This window comes from Tursiops truncatus, chromosome 1 (genome assembly GCF_011762595.2).
Source record: "Tursiops truncatus isolate mTurTru1 chromosome 1, mTurTru1.mat.Y, whole genome shotgun sequence".
In the NCBI taxonomy this organism is placed as follows: Eukaryota; Metazoa; Chordata; class Mammalia; order Artiodactyla; family Delphinidae; genus Tursiops; species Tursiops truncatus.
The window spans coordinates 75571958-75595659 of NC_047034.1; the positions used below are offsets into that span (position 1 = coordinate 75571958).

Sequence of the window (23702 nt, forward strand, 5' to 3'; positions counted from 1 at the left end):
AGCTTGCACTTCAAATATACAAACATAAAAGCACAGTATGTCTATAATTTCAGGAATCAGAAATCATAGGGCTCTGATCACTCAGCGTTCCTTGGTTGTCCTCCTGATCTTGACTCATTCTGAGTAAAATCATCGGAAACATCTGACCATGGGATGGGAGTGGGGGATTGCCCAAGTCCTTGGGAGAGGGGGAAAGTTGGGACTTGAGACCAAGAGGGCACTTCTGGATTTAAAGGTATTAAGAATGGGGAAATTTAAACTATTCAGGTCTAGACCTAGTTTCCCTCTAGGACAGTGTGTTTCATTAGGAAATTTAAAAAACCCATAAGCATAAGCCTGTGTTCTTGAGGGTCTATGTGTGTAATCCAGCTAGAAACTGACTCTAGATTCCATGTGTTATCCTTTTTGTTCCCAGGACCCCTTTTCCTCTTCGCACACATCTGTTTATGGAAGAAAATGTTTGGGGTTGTGGTTTAGGGACTGAACTAGATTCTTATGATCTGTCACATGCCTGGATGTTGAGGGAAGCATTTGGTGAAGCTCATATGACTGGACCTGGATTGGGGATTTTAATAATTGAGACAGATAATGTTCATCATCCCACCATCTGAGAGTTGTAGCAACAAAGAAGTCACATGTGAATTTGTCAGTGCTTATGGCATTGATTCAAGTGCTGTCATAAATAACCAGGAATACTGTTTCTGGTTACTTTTAGAACTGGTTTCATCTGGACTTTTCTTGATGTATCCTTCCTCAGCAAAACCATGTTAGTCTGGGGAAGATATTCCCCTGCCTGGAAGCAATGACAACTTTTAGTCAACAAGTTTATAAAATACAAATGATTTTGGAGCCTGTGACTTCCCTTACATACTTTTTTCTAGCCTTTTGTGTTCATTTCCTCATCCCTCATGTGAGGGTCAGACATATTGGAAAACTGAGGTTTCAAAGTTGGAGAGATGAATAATAACAGGAAAGGGACTGGAAAGTTGTAATCCCCCAGTGTAATAATATTTTGTCCACGAAAGAGAAGGTAAGCCGCAACTTGGATAATATGTATTGAGGTATTTTTTTTGTCTGCTCTCAAAGGCAGGCAGCCACGTGAAACTAAATACCTAACTCTCTGCCCTGGCACACATGCTCCACATGCGCACACAGAAACGATGCAAATCTGCTGCCTCCTTCCCTCCTCCCTAATCCCCGTCTCTCAGCATTTCTATCTCCACTGCCCTCCCCATCCAAATTTTCCAGCCAACAGCTACAGTTGACTTCCGCAATCCTGGTGGAATAAATCCAGCGCCCCTAGTCATCCGCCCACATTATCCACACTTCTCTGCTGAGACGAGCCCAGAGAACAGATCCCCATCAGCAGGTAACATTTTCAACTTCCTAGATCTTTTAGCTTCTCATTCCTTTCAGTTCTCCATTTTAAGGAATATTAGGAACGGAGTGACTTGGGGATCAAAATGAACTTTATAGGCTTTGCAGATGAAAACAGTGATGCCCTTCTTAGGTTATTTCCTGGCTAAGTAAAATTTGCCTGGAAATCTTTAGGACTCCTTTTACGGTTTGTTTGTATGTATACATGGTTATTAGTGAAAGCAAAGAATATAGGGCATCCTTTACCCATCCCTCAAGGAGTGACCTCTCAGGGTTGGTTTTTTTTGGGGGGGGGGAGGTGCGGGGGTGGGTGGGCAGGTACCATAAGGGTTAACTTACTAGCAGGGGGGAGGAGTGGTGCAGGGAGGTGGTAGCTCAGTAAGGTCTTCCTGCTGTTTGAGACATCCCAAAGCCCTTAACACTCCAGATATTAAACGTCCTCCTGGACATTTTGCCAGTTTGCAAAGATTACACAAAAATGGACTATAAATTCAAAATTTATGCAAGCTGTGTGGCTTGATGCAGACTAACTTGCTCTTAAAATGGAGGACATGAAATTAGCAAGACACTGCGAGAAGTGAATGAAGCTAGAGTAAACTTCTGAAAAGCTGTGTATCTAATAATCACAGAACATTGCTTTTCTGTCTTACATTCTTCTAACAAACTTTGGTTCTGAGGCTTTTTGTCCTGTGAGGCAGTCACAGAGGTTTTGTGGGCTTTTTGGTCAGAAAAAAAGAAATTTTCCTGCCCACAGCAGCTGGTTGAGATTAGGACAGTTTCCTGCCTGAGGAAGGAACAGGAAGAGAAAGGAGGAAGAAATGCATAAGACGACTGAGGAGACAGTAAACATCTCATAGTTTGAGAACAGGAAATGCTGTGAGCTTTTCCCTTGTCCTCTCCTAGCAAGATCAGAAGTATCAGAATTTAGGCAAGGAACAAAAGAATGCCTTGAAGAAATAATCAGGAAGCAAAACTTAGCTGAAAATCTCTCCTTTGTGTATTCTCCGACCCCACTCATCCCACCCTGCACTTACCTTGTCTATCTCCTCCAAGTCTGCTGGGGACACTGGAGCAGACAGGTGTTGTCCCATCCTGATTGTCCATTTTCTATCCCATTGCTGGTTATCTGTGCAAGTGTATCTGTGTGTATGTGTGTGTATATGTGTGTGTATGTGTGTGTGTGTGTTGAATCTCCCTAGGTCAAAATACTTGTAACCAGATGTATCAGCGTCCCACCCAAATCCAGAACCCTCCTGACTATCACTGTTTTTATCATATGGAAGTCATCCTCAATCTCTGTCTACCTTCCTTGTAAAGCCTAGTTTTCCTCTGCCTCGTGGTCCAGAGGAAGGCGTTCTTAACTTCGGATTCATGAACCCCCCAGAATTATTGTGTGTGCATTCATTTTTCTGGGACTAAAGTGGGTTGAAAATTTTTATTAGCTTGTCGTGGGAGTCTATGAATCCCAAAGGTTAAGAACCACCTGTCTGAGAATATGGTTCCAGCTATTTCCTCATCCCAAGCCAGGTTAGGAACCTCTGGGCAAATAGAAGAGTGTCCCCTAATTATCCCCTTCTCCAGGATGTGGGGGCTCAAGGTTCTACTACTGCTGCCTGTGGTGAGCCTTGCTCTGTACCCCGAGGAGATGCTGAACACCCAGTGGGAGCTATGGAAGAAGACCTACAGAAAGCAGTATAACAGCAAGGTGCCTGGGAACCTGGAGGGGAACATGGTGGGAGGGTTGGAACCTGAGACATCTAATCCTAGCTTCCAGACTCCCTTCTTCAACCCCAATACTTTAACCACTACAACCAAGCAAACCTGCCCCTGGTCCCTAACTGTTAACATATACTTTCCATTACTACTCCTCAATTCACCCTCCATCAAGTCCTGTCCTTCCTTTTCTTCATAACTGTCTTATATTTCTCTTTTGGGAAACCTTCTCAGATTAATGCTATTAATCCGTAAGCAATTATTTTCCTATATGTCTCTCCAGAGCTTTGCATTCTATTATTTGTTTTATATATTTCTTTTGCATGCTCTTAATAATCCCATGGTCAGTTCCCCAACTAGATTGTAAACCCTCTATGACTGTAAATTTAATCTCTTCTAGAAACCGCCACAGTATTATGTAGATAACTTTGTACACAGGACACAGTCTATGCCAATACTGACTATGCTCTGTTTAGGTGGATGAAGTCTCTCGGCGTTTAATTTGGGAAAAAAACCTGAAGCATATTTCCATCCATAATCTCGAGGCCTCTCTTGGTGTCCATACATATGAACTGGCCATGAACCATTTGGGGGATATGGTGAGTTGATCCTTAGCTCCTGGTCTACCTTCCCTGTTTGTCTTGGTTCCCTGCTTATGCCTGGCCTCTTTCTTCTTTGTCCCAGACCAGTGAAGAAGTGGTTCAGAAGATGACTGGACTCAAAATACCCCCCTCTCATTCCCGCAGTAATGACACCCTCTATATCCCAGACTGGGAAGGCAGCCCAGACTCTATTGATTATCGGAAGAAGGGATATGTTACTCCTGTCAAAAACCAGGTACCCTCCTTCCTCTTGGGTGTGGGTATGGAAACTGGCATGACCTCTCTGTTCTTCTGCTTCTTTGTTCTTAAGGTAGGAGGGCATCAGAAAAAGAGGGCAAAGAATTAAGTTACCTGTCCCCCTGCTAAGAGAATAAAGTCTATTCTGTTATTTAACTCATCATCTGTTTTTGTAGATTTAGGTTATTTCTGTTTTTTCTTTTCTACAAAGTGTTGCTGTAAGCACCTGTGTGCATATATTTTTGTGAATATATACAAATATTTATGCAAAACAAATCCCAAAATTGGAATCAGTAGGTCACAGAATCCTTTCCAAAAAAGTTTGTATGATCTTACATTCTTACCAGCATGAGAATGTAAGTTTTCCCACAACCTTAACAAGGCTGATTTTATCCACCAGATAAACACTTGATTTAACATTCATTCAACAAACACATTTTTTTCAGAACCTACCAGATATAGTGCTAGGCAGTAGAGATTCAAGATGACTAAGACATAACCTGTGTCCTCAAGAAATCCCCAGTTTTAAAAAATAGAACAGGAAAGAAAGAAAAACGTATAATCTAGCTGAACAAACACTAATAATAATAGCTAGCACTTTTTGAGAGATTATTATTATTACACATAATAATTCATCCTTTACATGAATTAACTTTTTAAATTCTCATAATTCCATTAAGTATATTATAATTATCCACAATTTACACATAAAGAAAGTGAGGTACAGAGAGGTTTAGTAATTTACCCAAGGTTACACATCTAGTGTGTTGCAAAACCAGTACAGATGGTCCCCAACTTCTGATGGTTCACCTTATGATTTTTTGACTTGATGATGGTGTGAAAGTGATAGGCATTCCATAGAAACTGTACTTCAAATTTTGAATTTTGATCTTTTCCCAGGCTAGGATATGTGGTACGAAACCTTTTCTTGATCTTGGCCTGTGGTAGAGAGCCGCTGCTCCCAGTCAGCCACATGATCACGAGGGTAAACAACCAATACACTTACAACCAGTCTGTTTTTCACTTTCAGTACAGTATTCAATAAATTATGTGAGATATGCAACACTTTAATATAAAATAGGCTTTGTGTTAGATAGTTTTACCCAACTGAAGGCTAACGTAAGTGTACTGAGCACATTTACGGTAGGCTAGGCTTAAGTTTTGATGTTCAGTAGGTTAGGGGTATTAAATGCATTTTCGACTTACTATATTTTCAATTTATGATGGATTCATTGGAGGAAGAGCTGTATTCTGCTTTACTACAGCTAATGGTAACAATAGTAACAACAGTTATCAATAGCAACAATAGCAATAGAACACTGTAACAAAGGTTAAATGAAGGGAAATAGGAAGACTTCACAGCAAAGGGGACAGGTGCTGGAATTTATAAAACATATGGAATTTCATCAGGCAGGTAGAAGGAAGAAACAAAAAGTGTGAACAGCAATGACTGGTAGTTTCTCTGTTATGCCTCTCAGGGTCAGTGTGGTTCCTGTTGGGCTTTTAGCTCTGTGGGTGCCCTGGAGGGCCAACTCAAGAAGAAAACTGGCAAACTCTTAAATCTGAGTCCACAGAACCTGGTGGACTGTGTGTCTGAGAATGATGGCTGTGGAGGGGGCTACATGACCAATGCCTTCCAGTATGTGCAGAAGAACCGGGGCATTGACTCTGAAGATGCCTACCCGTATGTTGGACAGGTGAGACTGTCCCATGCAGTCATACAGCTCTGTAATGGCTCCTCCTTCCCCAGCATGACATTTTGTACTGGAAACAAGTCCAGAAATCTTGTTTTCTGTTACCCTATCCAGCCTTCTTGATGGGATAATTTCCCACAGAGGCCAAGAAGATTCCCACAGTCTGGGAGAATTTGGGGAGCTTAGGCTACCATGGTTCCTATCTGCCTCTCTGCCCTGAAGAAAAAACAGAGGACAGGTTATCCCATAGATCTCTGAGTCAGTCTCTGTAACTCTGCTCAATTCCTCCACTCCCATCACAAGTCTCCAGGCCCACCATGCTAATTTCATGAATCACTTGGCCTTATTTTGTATGATCTCAGTGTGGGTTTGGGGAACATTTAAGCAAATTATGTAAGTTAACATGCTAACATGTATAAAATGAGGGAAAAAGCAAGTTGCTTCATATTTATTGCAGTTTTAGAGATCAACTCACTTCCTCCTATAAGGTCCTTTAGTAATAGGAAGATCTTTCTTATCTAAAAGGAAGAAGATCTGAGGGCTTTTTATATACATGGGGTTGATAGATAATATAATATGGGGCCTTTGCAATAAGAGCCTTTGAAGCAGGGATAACAAGGCTGAGTAATACAAATGATGGCTACCATATGCTAAGCCATGTACTTAGTGCATGCTCTCATTTAATCCTCATAAAAGCCCTGTAAGTTACCCTTATCCTCACTTTATAGGTGAGGACATTGACACTTAAGGAGATAAAATAGCATATTCAAACTCACACCTCTAGTTATGTAGCAGAGCCAAGATCTATCTATTGGATCTGTTTATCTGCTGCAAACATTCCCGGGCACGTCTTCTATGCACATGTACAAGAATTTCTTTACCAGAATATAATATCTAGTAACAGAATTGTCTGAGTCTTGGGGTATGTGCATCTTCCTCTTTACTAGATAATGTCAAATTATTTACCAAAGTGTTTGGAAAAATTTGTATTTCCCACCTGCACAGTATAAGAAATCCTATTGATTCATCTCTTCATTGGTATGCTTATCTGGCCATTTGCATTTCTTCTTCAGTGAATTGACTGTTTATATCTTTTCCCATCTTTAGGTTGTGTTCTCCTTTTTACTGATTTTTAGGAATTTTAAAAAGATATTTGGATACTAATACTATGTGTATTGTGAGTCTATTTTTCTTTTCATTCTCTTTATGATGTCTTTCAATCCAGAAAAGTTTTTAATTTTAGTGTAGAAAAATTATTAATTTTTTTCCTTTGCAATTTGTGCCTTTAAAAAATCCAGTAACAACGAGTTTTATTTATTCATGTTTAGTCATCTGAAATGGTATCTCCTGCAACAAAAATGCTCATTAATGTAAATGACTGAACAGATCCATTTTACTGGATACTCAGCAACCTACATAGTAATGTCACTTCAGCACATCATCGTGACATTGGCCACATCAAAACTACTTCATTTCGTAAATGTCATGCCATTAGTATTCCATGTTATGGTTTTTTTAGCTGTCAGGTAAATAAGTCAGAGAAGTTGGAGGTTGTGTGTGGAAAGCTTTTTCTCTACTCTGTGTACAGTTCTCAGAACTGCTGTGTCCCCAGTCCATATCTGACCCTGGGGCTGCTGCCATAAGGCGCAGCACACTGAAGCTGTCCTACAAGGTTAGCTTTTGAATTCTGAGTACATCAGGCCAGTCAGTGAGATAACCTGGGCGTGGTAAAATATTCTTTTTTAAACTGTCAAATATTCTCCTCACAACTTTTTGTTGTCACCTGACATCAAAAAAATTAAACAAATCCTAACAGTGTATACAAAAAAACAGATTCATGTTTATAACTTTTTTTGTATTGATTAATCCAGGCAACCAATTTAAAGGGTTGTCTAACTATATTAAAAACATAACTTAAATATTATTAGAGCTAGTAGTTGATCACTTATCCATTGACAGCTTGCATCATTTATTCAGTACTATATTAACCAGTTTGTTGAGAGACAGTTTAACTAATAACTCAGAAACTCTGAATAATTTAAAGGAAAATCACATAACATTTGAAACCCTATTTTGGAATAGAAGGAGCAATTGACTTACAATCTCTGTTCTCCTACCCCCTCAGATGATCTCGTCAGCATTTTAGAGAAATGTGCAATGATTTTGGTCTCGTAATCAATTAAAATGAAGAATTAGCCATATAAAACATGTGTTCCATTTTTAACATTCTGAATCTTGGACAACTGTTCTCTTTTTTACTTTACAGTTTTTAGAAGCAGTTATTGTCCAAAACTGAAAGAACATCTTATATGAACGTGTAAATGAATGGAAGGAGGAAAAGAAAAACAAAATTTAAAAAAAGAAGAGATCTGATAGGGCAGCAGCCAGATAATACAGTAATTTAAGTTCCCTCCAGCCATAATACAGGTTATTTTTAAAGTATCATCACGTGGTATCCTTCCAAATCCATTCCCTAGATATTTTATTTTACTTGTAGATCTATGCAATATTTGGCGCTAGGAGGCATCAAGGGTTTGGATCATATGGCAGATAAAGGAATCTTGAGAAATTATTAAGACAGGAGACTACTGTAATCTTAGAATATCATGTCAACTGCTGCCATTATTGTTAATATTTAGACAATGTATTCTTGTAGATGCAACTTCAGGGTTTTGAAGGGGTAGTCTGTAGGAAAATGAACTGCCAAAAAGAATACACCACCTTGATGTGGGTTCCCATTAGATTCCATAATTGTGGCTTGACAATGAAACATATCATCGTTAACTAGACCTGCAAAACATAACTTTGGAAATTCACAAGCTGAATTGCTAAGTTCCTTATTAATTTGTTTTAGTGTCATGTTGTGTGCTTTTATCTCATGAGAGCACAAGGGTCCAGCCAGAACTCTTTGCCTGCTATATGTGCATGGGGCCAAGGTCCTCCCTCTAGCTGGGTCTTGGCCTTGGCCTCCTCCCCACACAGCAGCTGCTGCCTCCCTGCCTACCGAGGATCACACATACTACGTTGCCGGAAGATGATTTGTGCTTTTAAAAAAATCTTATTTCAGAAATCTTTCTCTACCCTGAGGTAGAAATAAAAAATATTCTCTTTTTTAAGTTTTACAGTGTTTCCTTTCACATTTATGTTTTAAAACCACCTGGAGCTGATTTTTGTGTACGGTACAAGGTATCCACTTTTCATATTCTTTTCTTTATAGTTTCTAAAATGGTGAGGAGAGAACAGACCCTTTCTAGAGACTCTAGTCTGCTGCCCCTGTTAGTGCACTGACATCACCCAAAACATTGGCAGAATTCCTCACTCACTGATTCACTGCCTGTTGCTTAGTCCTAGTCCTATTTCAACCTGTTTTTTCCAGGATGAAAGTTGTATGTACAACCCAACAGGCAAGGCAGCTAAGTGCAGAGGGTACAGAGAGATCCCTGAGGGAAATGAAAAAGCCCTGAAGAGGGCAGTGGCCCGAGTGGGACCCGTCTCTGTGGCCATTGATGCAAGCCTGACCTCCTTCCAGTTTTACAGAAAAGGTAAGGCACTGTTCCTATGGGGCACAATCAACCTTCTCTTATGACGTGGGCTGGGCAGCTTCTTGAAGGGTACTGAGCATTTTCAGTACTTGTTTCCATAAAGACTGAGTCTGCCAGGGAGAAACAGCTGCCACAGCACAGAGCATCTCTTTTGTAAGCCCTCCTGACTGGAATGGGATTCTACAGAGGGTCTCCTAGAGTGGGAGACCTCACAGGGCGACCCTTGGATTGCAGGAAGCTTCACCTTGATAGTTTGTTTCCTAGGTGTGTATTACGATGAAAACTGCAATAGTGATAATCTGAACCATGCAGTTTTGGCAGTGGGATACGGGATCCAGAAGGGAAACAAGCACTGGATAATTAAAAACAGGTAATGATGGGAACACTACATGTCATCCTCTTAACACTCACCCTCAACTCCAACTTCCCAATATTCCTTTCTTTCTCTTAAATCAAGAGAAAGTTTTCTCAGATGTTTCAATTCTACCTTCCCAATCAGAGGCTATTAATTCTAACATTTAATGACCAGACAAGAGTACTAAAGGTATGTGTTGGGCAGCTGCTATATGTTCAAGGTACTTAGTCACATACACAAACACATGAGCAGATGTCTGTCTTCAGTGACCTCATTGCCCCCTAAGAAAGACAGACCTAGCTAAATGAGAACATAAAGTAGCACCAAGAACCAGCAGGAGCTTTGGAATTATATTTTTTTCTTTCTTTTCTCTCTAATGTGATTGATTTTTTAGAGAGGTTTCCATCATCAGTCTGTCTATAAGCACTAGGGTACAGTATAAACAAAGTAACAGTTTAGTATCCTCTTGTGCAGCTTTTTGCCCTTCCAGCTACACTTAGGATAGACATATATAAGAACTGGCCAAAGATTTTGAAGTCTGTGAAGAGAAATGCTTTTCAGAAAGTGGATATGAGCAACAACAACAAAAATTAGTGTTTCCCTCTCTATTATTGGGAACAAAACTACACGTTATTAGTAGTTGGCTCCCCATTTCTCTTTAGCCCCTTGTGACTTTGTAGGGGCGCAGATTTAGGGTAGTTATTCTTTTTCTTTCCGCATTGGTCAACACCAGCCTAGCAGTAGCCCTGATTAAATTTTCTGTCCTTGGTGCCCTCCAAAGAGCAGGGGTCCTAGACTCTGGGGAGTGCACAGGCCAATGCAGTAGTATAACCAAGTTGGATTTGCTGCCTGGAGGGCTGGCAGGATAGAATGTAAGGCTGGGAGTTGCTTCAAACCTGAAGCAACTTTTTATATCACAGTCCCAATTAAGAGTGAACCTGAGCACCTTTCTAAGAGGATGTTCCTTCTCCCACAGCTTCTGTCTTGTGTTCTCCCTTTCTTGACTCCCAGCGCAAGCACTTACCCTTTCCTTTCTTGATCAACTGCCAAGAGAGCTGGGAAGAATAAAGGACACACCTAGGCAGGATCAGGATCATTGGGGACCCCTGGAGAAGGGAACAGCGGTAGGGTAAAGGTCTTAAGTAAAATGTACCGGGTAACTGGTGAATTTTCTGGTTGGGGAAAAAGGACAAAAAACTCATGAAAACAATTTAGGAAGATGTATAGACCAATCTTCCCTCTCTCTGTCTGTCTCTGTCTCTGTCTTTGTCTACCTGTATCTAATCTTCCAGTCTCTCCACTTGACTCCTTAGCAATCTCATCAATTCTCATAGTTTCATTCATTTCTTCTATGAAACCAAGATCACCAACTTCAGCCTCTCTTGCCTCTTTCTTATGCTCTAGACTCACGTTTTCAAGATTAGTCTTCATAAAACACAAGTTGAATGATTTTACTCTCCCAATCAGAAAACTTCAGTGTCTCCTCTACTATCATGGGCCAGAGAGTCAAACTCTTTAGCCTGGCAATAAAGATCACTCAACCTGATCTCCCGCTACACCCTGTCAAGCACCCTGTTTTTCAGCTACATGATCCTAACACATGTCGCATGCTTTCCTGCCTCTGTTACTCATTTCACACTCCCCTGCTGGCTTCCATTTCCACAGGTCCAAATTCTATCCGCCTTTGGGCTCAGCTCAAATGCCACCTTTTTCTTAAGCCCTTTTTGATCCCCTTGGTCAGAAGCAATTTCTCCTATAGCACTATACCTCCATTTCTTGACTTTAAACTGTTTAAAGGTAAAAACTGTCTTATTCATTTTTGTAAAACATCAGTACCTATACTCAGGTACAATACTCAGTAAATATTTTATTGAATAAACTGAGGGTACTAAGTATTTTCCTTGCTTGGTCCTACAGCTGGGGAGAAAACTGGGGGAACAAAGGCTATATCCTCATGGCCCGGAATAAGAACAACGCCTGTGGCATTGCCAACCTGGCCAGCTTCCCCAAGATGTGACTTCAGCCAGGCAACCCCATCCTGCTCTTCCATTCCTTCCACAATGGTGCAACATACTGATATACCTTGGAAGGGAATTGGTGTGCCTTTCTTGAAGAAGATGTAATGATACAGAGATTGTCTGTTCAGTTTCCATGTTTGTTTGTGCTTCAAGTGACACTCCTACTACGTTTCTTCTCTCCACCCAAGGTCTTTATTTTTTCATTAGAAATAGGAAATTTCCCTAACAGGTATGCATTCTTAGGCTAAGAGATGTGACCACAACCTGCCCTGACTGTGTTGTCCTGGGGCCAATGCTGTGTAAATAGAGGCTAGAGATCTTCAGCTAGGCTAGATTCTCATTCACAGGGACTAGTTAGCTTTAACCACTCTAGAGGACTAAGGTGACCTGACTTCTCAGTCTCCACATTTACTTCTATATCTTCAAGGTAGAAATTCCACCCCATTAATAAATCTATTCATAAATCTTTGGTACAAGGTTACATGATACAACAAATGTGTTTTGTTTTTCCTTCTTTGCATTTATAAAGTAAACTGTATTTATCGCTTATCTCTAATTTAATAAATAGCTATTTAGTAAACGTTCATTTTGTGTCAGATACCATGCTAGGTGCTGGAGACAAAAAGATGAACAAAACATATTCCTTATATGTGATGTGTTCACAATTTGTCTGGAGATTCTGCTGCATAAACAATTTGTCCTAATTCATTTATTTGTTCATTCCTTCAACATTTTTATTATTTTTTTAATAGATCTTTATTGGAGTATAATTGCTTCACAATACTGTGTTAGTTTCTGTTGTACAACAAAGTGAATCAGCCATATGCATACATATATCCCCATATCCCCTCCCTCTTGAGCCTCCCTCCCATCCTCCCTATCCCACCCCTCTAGGTCACTGCAAAGCACCGAGCTGATCTCCCTGTGCTATGCTGCTGCTTCCCACTAGCTAACTATTTTACATTTGGTAGTGTATATATATAGATGCTACTCTCACTTCACCCCAGCTTCCCCCTCTCCCGCTGTGTCCTCAAGTCCATTCTCTATGTCTACGTTTTTATTCCTGCCCTGCAGTTTCATCAGTGAGATGAACATTTTTTTTTTTTTAGATTCCATATATATGTGTTAGCATATGGTATTTGTTTTTCTCTTTCTGACTTCACTCTGTCTGACAGACTCTAGGTCCATCCACCTCACTACAAATAACCCAATTTCATTTCTTTCTATGGCTGAGTAATATTCCATTGTATATATGTGCCACTTCTTCTTTATCCATTCATCTGTTGATGGACATTTACAACCAACATTTTTAAAGTGCTTACTCAGTATTAAGAATTGTACTAAGAGACTGGTTCAAGATGGTGGAGTAGAAGGACGTGCGCTCACTCCCTCTTGCGAGAGCACCGGAATCACAACTAACTGCTGAACAATCATCGACAGGAAGACAGTGGAACTCACCAAAAAAGATACCCCACATCCAAAGACAAAGGAGAAGCCACAATGAGACGGTATCAAGAGCTGCACTGGGGTCTAAAGATTCTTCTCAACCACTCCTGTTCCTTTTCCCATTACCCTTCAGAAGCACTGACCCCCAGTAATTGTCTTGCACTTCTAATTCCCTCTTGGTGTCTGCTTCTTGGAGGACCTGAACAGGCATAGTCTATAAATAACAGAAGACTAGTATCTAGAACGTATATGTAAAAACAAACAAACTACAGATTGATGAGATAAAAACAAATAATAGAAAATTAGGCAAAAGACACAAACAGGCAATCCACAGAAGAAATCTAAAAAGCCAATGAATACAGGAAAAGATGCCTGATCTCATAGAGAAAGCCAGGGCGTTGCAACAAAAACCCAAAGCAGCTAAACAAACAAATAAATAAATAAATATATTTAAAAAAAAAAAAAGATGAAGTACTTACCCATCTTCAGAGACATTCCCACATGTGCATAAGGAGACACACAGAAGAATGCATTGCAGAATTATTTGAAAGAGGAAAAGAACCTAGAACAATCTAAATGTACAGCAAGAGAAAAATGGATGAATATATTGTGAAACAGATATGCTACGGAATATCATACAGCTGTGAAAACAAATAAGCCACAGCAAAAATTTCCACGTGGAATGGAAGTGAAAAACTGATTTTTGGCTGTGAAAAGTCCTAATAATGTATACTTTATTTATCTTGAAAAGTTAAAAAAAAAGAAATTAAAAAAAACAAAAAGACTTGTTTATCCTCTAGTCTACAGGAAGTAAGTTGACAAGTACTTTTGATATGATTTGTCTTGGCCACACTAGCTGCTGAAGGAGACTAATTATGATTTTGTAAATCTTTCATCTATTAAAAACAGAAAAATGTAAAAAAAAAGAATTATACTAAGTTTCAGGGATTAAATGGATATAAAAGTATTTCAATATTTAATTCTATCTGTATGGGGACCAGATTAAGTGACACATGAACCTATGTCTTGAAAAATATCTTAATGCCCTTTCTGAGGTTCTGGAAGCTAAAATTTTGCTATCACCAAAAGAGGAGATTGAAACTCTTTATAATGATTCCCGAGCAGTATCAATTCTAGAAGAACTTAGCTGGCTAATAATAAATCAGCACAACTGGTTTTGCCATTTTTCACAGAACGTTTATTGAGCATCTGTTATTACCACTAGAAAGAGTTCACATTTATTGAATGCTTACCATGTGTCAGGCGCTACTTTATTTCTTGCTGTGCAAAAATTATTTATTTTTGTGTGTCAGTATTTATTACCATGTGGTAAGCAGTGTATTTAAAGCTACCAGGATGAAACAAATTAGTAAGACATGGCCCTGACTTCTATGAATGTTATAGACTAGTGACAGGCATATAAACAACTGATATCAATATTATTAATAATATCAACCATAATAAAATAAACATGAATTATGGAAGCTCAGGAATGAGTCATTCTTAATCGATTTTAGATGTGGTTTCATTGAAAACAGCTTTGAAAAATCTCAGTGAGCAGAGAAGATTAGGGATTGGAGTGGATGAGGGATTGGAGAGATTTGGGTTGGGGGTGAGGAGTAGGGTTAGAGGAGGGAGGGCGGCATATCAGGCTGAAGGATCTGGGTGAGCAAAGGCACCAAGAAAGCTGTGTGTGTGAATGGTAAGAGCTGCAGTGGCTCTAAATATAGGGTGCACATTCATATACATGGTAGAGCTGAGGACAGAAAGTAGGTTGGAGGTGAGTCCTGGAAGGCCTTGAAAGCCTCTCATGTCCCTAGAAGTTCATATTTTATTTTATAGACACTCAGGCATTTAGTGGGCATCAAATATTTTTTAGTAGGAGAAAGACACTATCAGATCTATATTTTAGCAGTATTCCTCTGGCAGTGGTGTAAAGAACAAATAACAGATGAAGAACAAAATGGAGATGCAAGAAATTGGAAAATCAACATTTAGGAGACACTGCACATACTCTATTTCTTCTCAAAGAAAGAATACTTAATGGAAGAATGACTCCTGAACTTTTTTGAAGCTTGGGTATGGGTTTGGCAGATTGGGAGCTGTAAAATGGCATTCAGACACAAAGAACAGTATACTGAAATGTATAGGCATGAGAGACCACATTCGATAATCTGCAAGTAGTTTTTGTTGAGCTTTGTAAAGACCAAAGACAAGCTTGAGAGATGTCTGACTTCCAACTAGGCAAATTTACACATTTCTATTATTTTGATTTCTTTTTTTTTTGTCTTTCTGCCTAAAGAACATCCCTTAGAACTTCCTTTTGTATGGATATGTGGGCAACAAATTTATTTCATTCCTGTATGTATTTGGGTTTATTTCTAGATTTTCTATTCTGGTACATCAATATGTATATCAATCCTTGGCCAGTATCACACATTTATAATGTTTTAATATCTAGTCAGGTTAGTCTTCCTCTTATTACTCTCTTTTTTTAGATTTTTTTCCTGAAGATTCTTGCTTTTTATTTTTTCCATGTGATCTATTGAATTAGCTTGTCAAGTTGTCTAAAATTCTGCTGGTATTTTTATTTGGATGACATTAAATTTATATCTCTAATTAGGGAAAATTGACCTCTTTATACTATTGAACCTTCCTATCTAAGAATAAGAGGTACCTTTATATTTTGTCAAGTATTCTTTTGTGCCCTTCTTATAGATATTGCCCATTTCTTGCTAACCTCTTTTCTAGGGAGTTTATCTTTTATTTTTGCAGTTTAAATGGGGTCTTTTCCAATATAATTTTTAATTGGATGTATATTTGAAAGCTATTGATTTCTATTATATTAGTTTTTGTACTCAGCTACCTTACCTTGAATTCTCTTTTGGTTTATACATTTTTCAGTTGATTCTTTTGATTTTTTTTTTTGAGTATGTAAGCATATCATCCACAGAGGTAAATTTTACCATTTTCTTTCTCATTTTTACCTCTAATTTCTTTCTTGTCTGTTTGCATTATGTAATATCTCCAAATGATGCTAAGTGATAGAATTGATAGGTCTTGACTTAGAAATATGATTATTTTTATAGATGCATGAAATTCCCTTATAAAAATGTATATAATTTATTTAATTAAACTCCAGTAAATGAACATCTATATTGTTTCCAGTGTTCTCAGTTACAAATTATACTGTAATTAATGATTGATATTTTGACACAAAGAAGTTTTAAAATTACTGTAAATCAAATCTGTTATTACATATTTCTTTCATAATAACAACATTAGCTAACATTTATTGAGCTTAACTATGCAGCCCATACTGTGTTAAATGCTTTACATATCCTTATTATTGCCATTTTACAGATATCGAATAGCTTCCCCAAGGTAACCTAGCTAGTAAGAGGCTGAGCCAGGAAGCAGACCAAGTCTTTTTTGTTTCTCTCTCTCCTTTTATATATTTTATTTTTTATTTTTATTTTTAACTTGGTTATAGAATATTTTAAACATATATATGAAAGGTGAGAGAGAGTAGTAGAGTGAAGCGCCATGTACCCATCATCCAGTGTTAACAATTATCAACATTTTCCAGTCTTGTTTCATCTATCCCGCCTCATTTTTTTTTCAGTATTTTAAAGCAAATCCTGGATACTACTTTACTCATATAATGAGGGATTATGTGTAATCCCTCATTATACATCTCTGAGTCAGAAATTTTTTAATATAACCACCATGCCATTAGCACATCCAACAAAATTAATAATTATTTCTCAATATCATTTAATATTTAGTCCATTTAAAAGCCTCTCCAATTGTTTAAGGTGTCTTTTTACTGTTCATTTACTCAAATTAGTATCCAAACAGTTTTACACACTGCATTTAGTTGTTAAGTCTACTGTATTCTTTGACAGTCACCTCCTCACCCTACACTCCCCCCAGACACACATACTTTTTTTTCCCTTGTAATTGATTTTATGGAGAAGCCAGGTCATTTGTCCAGTAGACTCTCTCATGCTCTGGATTTGGCCAATTGCTTGCTCTTTCTGAATCCAAGGTCCTAGTGCTCTTAGCTACCACAATATACTCTATTTCTCATTATCCTTCATAGATGTTGTGAGGAGTAAATGAAAACTTACAAGTGACAGCCCAGTAACTTTTTTAAATTTAATTTTATTTGTTTAGTTTTGGCTGCTTTTGGTCTTCCTTGCTGCGCGTGGGCTTTCTCTAGTTGTGGTGTGCGGGCTTCTCATTGCAGTGGCTTCTCTTGTTGCAGAGCATGGGCTCTAGGCACACGGGCTTCAGTAGTTGTGGCATGCGGGCTCAGTAGTTGTGGCTTTTAGGCTCTAGAGCGCAGGCTCAGTAGTTGTGGCGTACGGGCTTAATTGCTCTGCATCACGTGGGATCTTCCCGGACCAGAGATTGAACCCGTGTCCCCTGCACTGGCAGGCGGATTCTTAAGTACTGCACCACCAGGGAAGTCCAGCCCATTAACTTACAGTGGTACAGGTATTATAATACTCCTGGGCAATTTTATTTTTTTACAGTACATATCCTTTTTGCTGAACCTTTAGGCTCTAATGCCATTGAAAAGCCTTTATGAGTCAATGACAGCCTTCATAATACTTACAAACTAAGTTTGTCCACGGACTTCAAGAATCTAATTCTTCACCTCTGGACACTTATAGCCTAAGGTCTTCTTTCCTGTGTCGACGTAAAGAAAAACACACAAGGTAAAAGTTGTGAGTTAAGTTAAGCAGTAAAGAGGCTATTAAGTCATTTATATAGGGCAGTTCTTCGGGGTCTTTGTCTTCCTTCTGGCCAATCCTGTCCCCCCTGGCTTATTTGTTTCAGGACCCTCCCCCTAGGTGCACACATACCTCTCAGCCTAGATGGATCTCGATGAAAAGGCATCTGGGAGAAGCAAGACTCATTATGGCCTGGCATTGTCCCCGGACTTTTGACCCCCGAAGGAGCCTTTCTGCGCATGTATAGTGTCTCCCTTGCCCCAACGAGAGGGGGGGAAGCTGAGACTCTTGATCCTTTACTCAAACGAGGTTTTGCCCCTCTTTGTTAGTGCCATGACTGTTATCTTAAGGTGTCCACAAGAGACAAAGCCTGGCTATTTACCCTGTTTCTGTTGTTACTTCCATTTTGGAGGGCAAACAGGAGGCTGATTGTAAATGCCTAACCTGGAGCCCACCTACCTCCTGTCTCAGGAAATGCAAACAGGAGGCTAGTTGTGAGTGTCCGACCTGAAGCTCGTCTTTTTCTCGCCCCAAGAAATATAAATAGGCGGCCAGTTGTAAATGTCTAACCTGGAGCCCATCTATCTCCTGCCTCATGGGGATATAATGTACAGGATAACAACTATAGTTAATAATACTGTATTGCATATTTGGAAGTTGCTAAGAAAGTAGATCTTAAAAGTTTTCATCACTAGAAAAAAAAATTATGTAACTGTGTATGGTGATGGATGTGAACTAGATTTATTGTGGTGATTATTTTGCAATCCATACAGATGTTGAATCATGACGTTGTACACCTGAAACTAATGTAATGTTGTATGTCAATTATACCTCAATTAAAAAAAGAAGAAAGAAAAAAAGAAGTGCAAAACTTATACTCTGAAAACTACAAAACACTGTTGGAAAGAAATTCAGAAGACCTAAAAAAATGGAAAGACATTGCATGTTCATGGACTACAAGATAATATTAAGATGTCAATACTCTGCAAAATTGATTGATCTATAGGTCCAAAACAATCCCTATCAAAATCCTAGCTGGCTTCGCTCTCGTGGTTCCTCTGGGGAAATAAAGATGAAGCAGGGAGCGGGGCGATTGCACAGGGGGCGGATCCAGCCATGGCTTCTGCCACCTGCGCCACCACCATCTCTGTGCTCGTGGCGTGGGAAGGGAGATGTGAATCCCGGGCGCGAGACGGCGGCTGCGCTGCTGCTGCAGGGTCGGCGGCGGGAAGGCGATGGCGGATACAGATAAACTCAACATCGACAGCATCATCCAACGGCCGCTGAAAGTGAGAGGGTCCAAGCCTGGTAAGAATATGTAGCTACAGGAGAATGAAATCAGAGGACTGTGCTTAAAGTCTGGAGAGGTCTTTCTCAGTCAGCCTATCCTACTAGAACTTGAAGCACCACTCAAAATATGTGGTGATATCCATGGGCAATACTATGAGTTGCTTCACCTTTTTGAGTATGGTGGTTTCCCTCCAGAAAGCAATTACCTGTTTCTTGGGGACTATGTGGACAGGGGAAAGTCTCATTGGAGACTATCTGCCTCTTACTGGCTTACAAAATCAAATATTCCGAGAATTTTTTCTTCTTAGAGGAAACCGTGAATGTGCCAGCATCAATAGAATTTATGGATTTTATGATGAATGTAGAAGAAGATATAACATTAAACTATGGAAAACTTTCACAGTCTGCTTTAACTGTTTATGGATAGCAGCCTTGGTGCATGAGAAAATATTCTGCTGTCATGGAGGTTTATCACCAGATCTTCAATCTATGGAGCAGATTCAGAGAATTATTCGACCAACTGATGTACCAGATCAAGGTCTTCCTTGTGATCTTTTGTGGTCTGAAGCCAATAAAGGTGTCTTAGGCTGGGGTGAAAATGACAGAGGAGTGTTCTTCACATTTGGTGCAGAAGTGGTTGCAAAATTTCTCCATAAGCATGATTTAGATCTTACATGTAGAGCCCATTTGGTGGTTGAAGATGGATATGAATTTTATTTTGCAAAGAGGCAGTTGGTCACTCTGCTTTCTGCACCCAATTATTGTGGAGAGTTTGACAATGTGGGTGCCATGATGAGTGTGGTTGAAACACTAATGTGTTCTTTTCAGATTTTAAAGCCTGCAGAGAAGAAGAAGCCAGATGCCACGAGAACCCGTAACACCTCCAAGAGGTATGATCACAAAGCAAGCAAAGAAATAGATGTCATTTTGACACTCTTTGTTGGGACTTATAATATACAGTATATAACCTTCATTTTTAAAACTGTAATGTGTGTTGGTCAGCTTGCTCAAATAGTGTTTGTGGCCCTGCCCCCTTCCATTTTTGACTTAATAAATGGTATTTGCTGGTTATAATAGCAAATGACTCTCCACTCCCAAGGAAAAATGTTTTGTTTTGTTTAGTTCTTTGTTCCTTTTGCAAACAACTTTAATGAAGGTGTTAAAGCTGTACACCCCAGGACAGTTTATCCTGTCTAAGGGGTGAGTGTACAACTGATCTTTTTTTAATTCAGTACAGCCCATGAATAATGTAAATGCTCATTTTCTTTAGGATATAAAGAGAGCCCTAGGGTGCCCAATCTGTTCCTGTTATTGTCATAAAATGCATACTATTGGATAAAAAAAAAATCCTAGCTGGCTTCTTTGTAGAAATTGACATGCTGACCCTAAAATTCATATGAACATTAAAGGGATCCAGAATAGCCAAAACAATCTTGAAAAAGAATAGAGTTGAAAGAATAAATTTCTTGAAAAAGAATATACTTCCCAGTTTCTAAACTTACTACAAACCAACAGTAGTAACCAAGACCATGTATTACTGGCATAAGGATAGATTTATAGATCAATGGAATAGAATTAAGAATACAGAAATAAACTCTTTTATTTATGTTCAGTTAAGTTTCAGCAAGGGTGCCAAGACAATTTGACAGGGAAAGGAATAGTCTTTTCAACAAATGGCGCTGGGACAACTGGATGACAACATGTAAAAGAATGAAGTTGGAGTGGTACCTCACACCATATATAAAAATTAATTCCAAATGGTTTAAAAAAACTAAATATAAGAGCTAAAACTATAAAACTCTTAGGAAAAAACATAGGGTCTTCCTGACCTTGTCTTAGACATGACACCACAAGTACAAGCAGCAACAAAATAAATTGGACTTCATCAAAATTTAGAACTTTTGTGCATTAAAGTGTCTCAAGTGAGACACTTAAAGTGACTCAAGAGAGTCAAAAGACAACCCACGAAATAAGAGAAAATGTCTGTAAATCATATATCTGACTTTAAAAGTAATATCCGGAATATATAAAGAGCTACAACTCAAAAAACCCAATGCAAAAATGGGCAAAGGATTTGAACAGACTTTTCTCCAAAGATGGACAAATAGTCAATAAGCACGTGAAACTATGCTCATCACTAGCCTTTAGAGAAATGCAAATCAAAACCACGATGAGATATTACTTCACACCCATTATGGTGGCTATTACAAGAAAAGCAAACAATAGCAAGTGTGGGAAGGATGTGGAAAAATTGGAACTCTGGTACATTGCTGGTGGGAAGATAAAGTGGTGCAACTGTTGTGGTTTTGAAGCTTCCCCCCAAAGTTAAACATAGAATTACCTTTTTTTTTTTTTGCCATGCTGCTGGGCTTGTGGGATCCAATTCTCCAACGAGGGATCGAACCCCGGTCTTTGGCAGGAGAGCATGGAGTCCTAACCATTGGACCGCCAGGGAATTCCCTATAAAATTACAATATTGATCTAGCAATTTCACTCCTAGATATACATCCAAAAGAATTGAAAACATGGACTCAGACAGATACTTGTACACCAGTGTTCTTAGCAGCATAATTCACAATAGCCAAAAGGTAGAAACAAAGTGTTCATCACCAGATGAATGGATTAACAAAATGTGGTATATACACACAATGGAATATTATTCAGCCTTAAAAAGGAATGAAGTGTTGATACATACTACAACATGTAAGAACAGTGCAAACATAAGTGAAATAAGCCAAACACAAAAGGACAAATGATTCTACTTACATGAGGCATTTAAAATAGACTAATTCATAGAGACAGAAAGTAGAATAGACTAGAGGTATTACCAGGGGCTTCAGGGGGGGGCAAAATAGGGAGTTATTTCTTAAAGGGTGTAAATTTTCTGTTTGGAATGATGAACAATTTCTAAATGAGGGAGGTTATGAGTATGTGGGGTCGAGGAGTATATTGGAACTCTTTGTACTTTCAGCTCAATTTTGCTGTGAACCTAGAACTATTCTAAAAAATAAAGTCTATTTTTTTTAAAAAAAAAGTTCTGGAAATAGACTGTGGCAATAATTATACAATATTGTGAATGTACTTAATGCCACTTAATTGTATACTTAAAAATAGCTAAAATGGTAAATTTTATGTTATGTATTTTTTACTACAATAAAAAAAAGAACCAAAGAGAGAAGTTCTAGTAACTAGTTAAAGCTTTATTATCTAGCCATGTGATTTTGAATTAAACATTGCTGCATGTTTAATAACAACTGTTTTGTTGTTATTCCTGTCTTTTCCGCTTCTCTTACAATCCATATTAGAAAATTCCGTCCCTCTGTCTTCAAAATATAATATGAATCTGGCCACGACTTTACATCCACCACAACCCACACCCTCCAGTTTAAGTCCCCGTCACTTCTCCCCTAGATTCTGTGGTAGGACTACTAACTTCCCTACTTCCACACTACACTTCCTCTACTGTAGGCACACTACAGTCTATTCTCTGGACAGCAAGCAGGTCATATCACTCCCCTGTGCAAAGCCCTTCCATCATACTTTCATTTATTTAACATGCTAGACTGTTCTGGGACAGTGACAAAAATCCATGACCTCATGGAGCTTATATTTTAGTGAATTTAGAATATAATACAAAATTCTTAAGCGACCTACAAGTATGATCTGGTTCCAGCTTACCTCTCTGACTTCATTTTAGCCCATGGCCCTGTGGAGAGCATTTCTCTAAACAAGATTAGAATTCTGTTGGAAAGGAAGTAAGGGGTGAATGGTTGTTAAAAAATGTTCATACCTACATTAAAAAGTGCTTACCAAAGTTCCCTCCCCAGTGAGACAACCCAGGGCCTTATCTGGTTACTGTGTTCAGCTCCAAGACCAGAATTTTTGGCTGATGTATATAGTCTTCCTCGTCAAGTTTGGATATGGCCCCTTGAGGCCTGGCAACCTAAAACTTAAGTTATCTATATCTAAGCTATCTTAAAAATGATGGAGAAGAAGAAATAGTATAACTACAGTGAAAGTCTAATTCTGGAAAGGGGAGAATGGATGAAAAAATAGTTCACAGTTATCATTGATCCATAGCATACCTTATACCAACTAGGCAGGAATACGGAAGACTCCCTCCCTGGGGGTGGAGTGAGTTTTTTGGCCAGCCAATTGGGAACCTCCAAATTTGTTCTCTGTGGGAATCTTCCTTACTGCCACCATGGCCCCTGTTTTTTCCTGCTAGATAGATGGTCTTGCTTGTCCTTATTCTCCATGGCTATACCAGAGGTGGGCATGGAGTAAATGCCTTTTCTGGAGATGGACTACTCAACTTTAGCTGTGGTACAAGTTGGGAGCCTAGAAAGGCAATAGACTGTTAGGCTTAGGGATTCTTTGGCACTAGTTTCTGTGACAGCTCAGTAGCCTTTGGTTCAATTCCTTCTGCTAGTTCCCACAGCCAAAGATTTTTTTTCCTAGTCACTGTAGCCAGAAGGATACAAAGCTCTGATGGGCTAGCCTTGGGACCTACACGTACCACTGGAACTAGGGGAGAATGTTGCTTCTCTCTTAATCCCGTGAGTGTGTGTGGGGGCGAGTTCCCCATTTTAAAATCAGGATGCTATTGCCACAAGAAGAGGAAATGGAGGCTAGGTGGCAAATAATATACACTTAAAGACATGCTTTAGCTCAAGTGTTCTCCAC

The 23702-nt window shown here is 39.0% G+C and overlaps 2 protein-coding genes and 1 pseudogene across 3 annotated transcripts in view; all 3 read left to right on the plus strand.

Moving 5' to 3' along the window:
* Positions 1–55: 55 nt before the first annotated feature.
* Positions 56–12124, plus strand: CTSK (cathepsin K). 2 transcript variants are annotated; one of them, XM_004318638.4, is made up of 8 exons: positions 56–1369; positions 2959–3082; positions 3567–3689; positions 3775–3927; positions 5408–5626; positions 9000–9165; positions 9430–9535; positions 11438–12124. In XM_004318638.4, the coding sequence occupies exons 2-8, from the start codon at positions 2960–2962 to the stop codon at positions 11535–11537; spliced, it is 990 nt and encodes a 329-aa protein (XP_004318686.1). In that variant the 5' UTR covers positions 56–1369; position 2959; the 3' UTR covers positions 11538–12124. The 2 variants fall into 2 exon arrangements, with proteins under 2 accessions (XP_004318686.1, XP_073664206.1); XM_073808105.1 differs by lacking the exon at positions 9430–9535.
* Positions 12125–12273: 149 nt separating this feature from the next.
* Positions 12274–22288, plus strand: LOC141279308 (serine/threonine-protein phosphatase PP1-gamma catalytic subunit pseudogene; annotated as a pseudogene).
* Positions 19888–23702, plus strand: part of CTSS (cathepsin S) — a 36135-nt gene continuing 32320 nt past the window's right edge. The window contains exon 1 of the mRNA XM_019920085.3: positions 19888–19906. The gene's annotated coding sequence lies outside the window, so the exon portion shown is untranslated. The remainder of the gene's footprint in view (positions 19907–23702) is intronic.

Bases quoted from the DNA above. Each gene is read 5' to 3' on its own strand.
- CTSK (XM_004318638.4), top strand. From the start codon at position 2,960: ATGTGGGGGCTCAAGGTTCTACTACTGCTGCCTGTGGTGAGCCTTGCT. The intron at 3,928-5,407 runs GTACCCTCCTTC...TATGCCTCTCAG, and splicing joins TTACTCCTGTCAAAAACCAG to GGTCAGTGTGGTTCCTGTTG. The intron at 5,627-8,999 runs GTGAGACTGTCC...TGTTTTTTCCAG, and splicing joins CCTACCCGTATGTTGGACAG to GATGAAAGTTGTATGTACAA.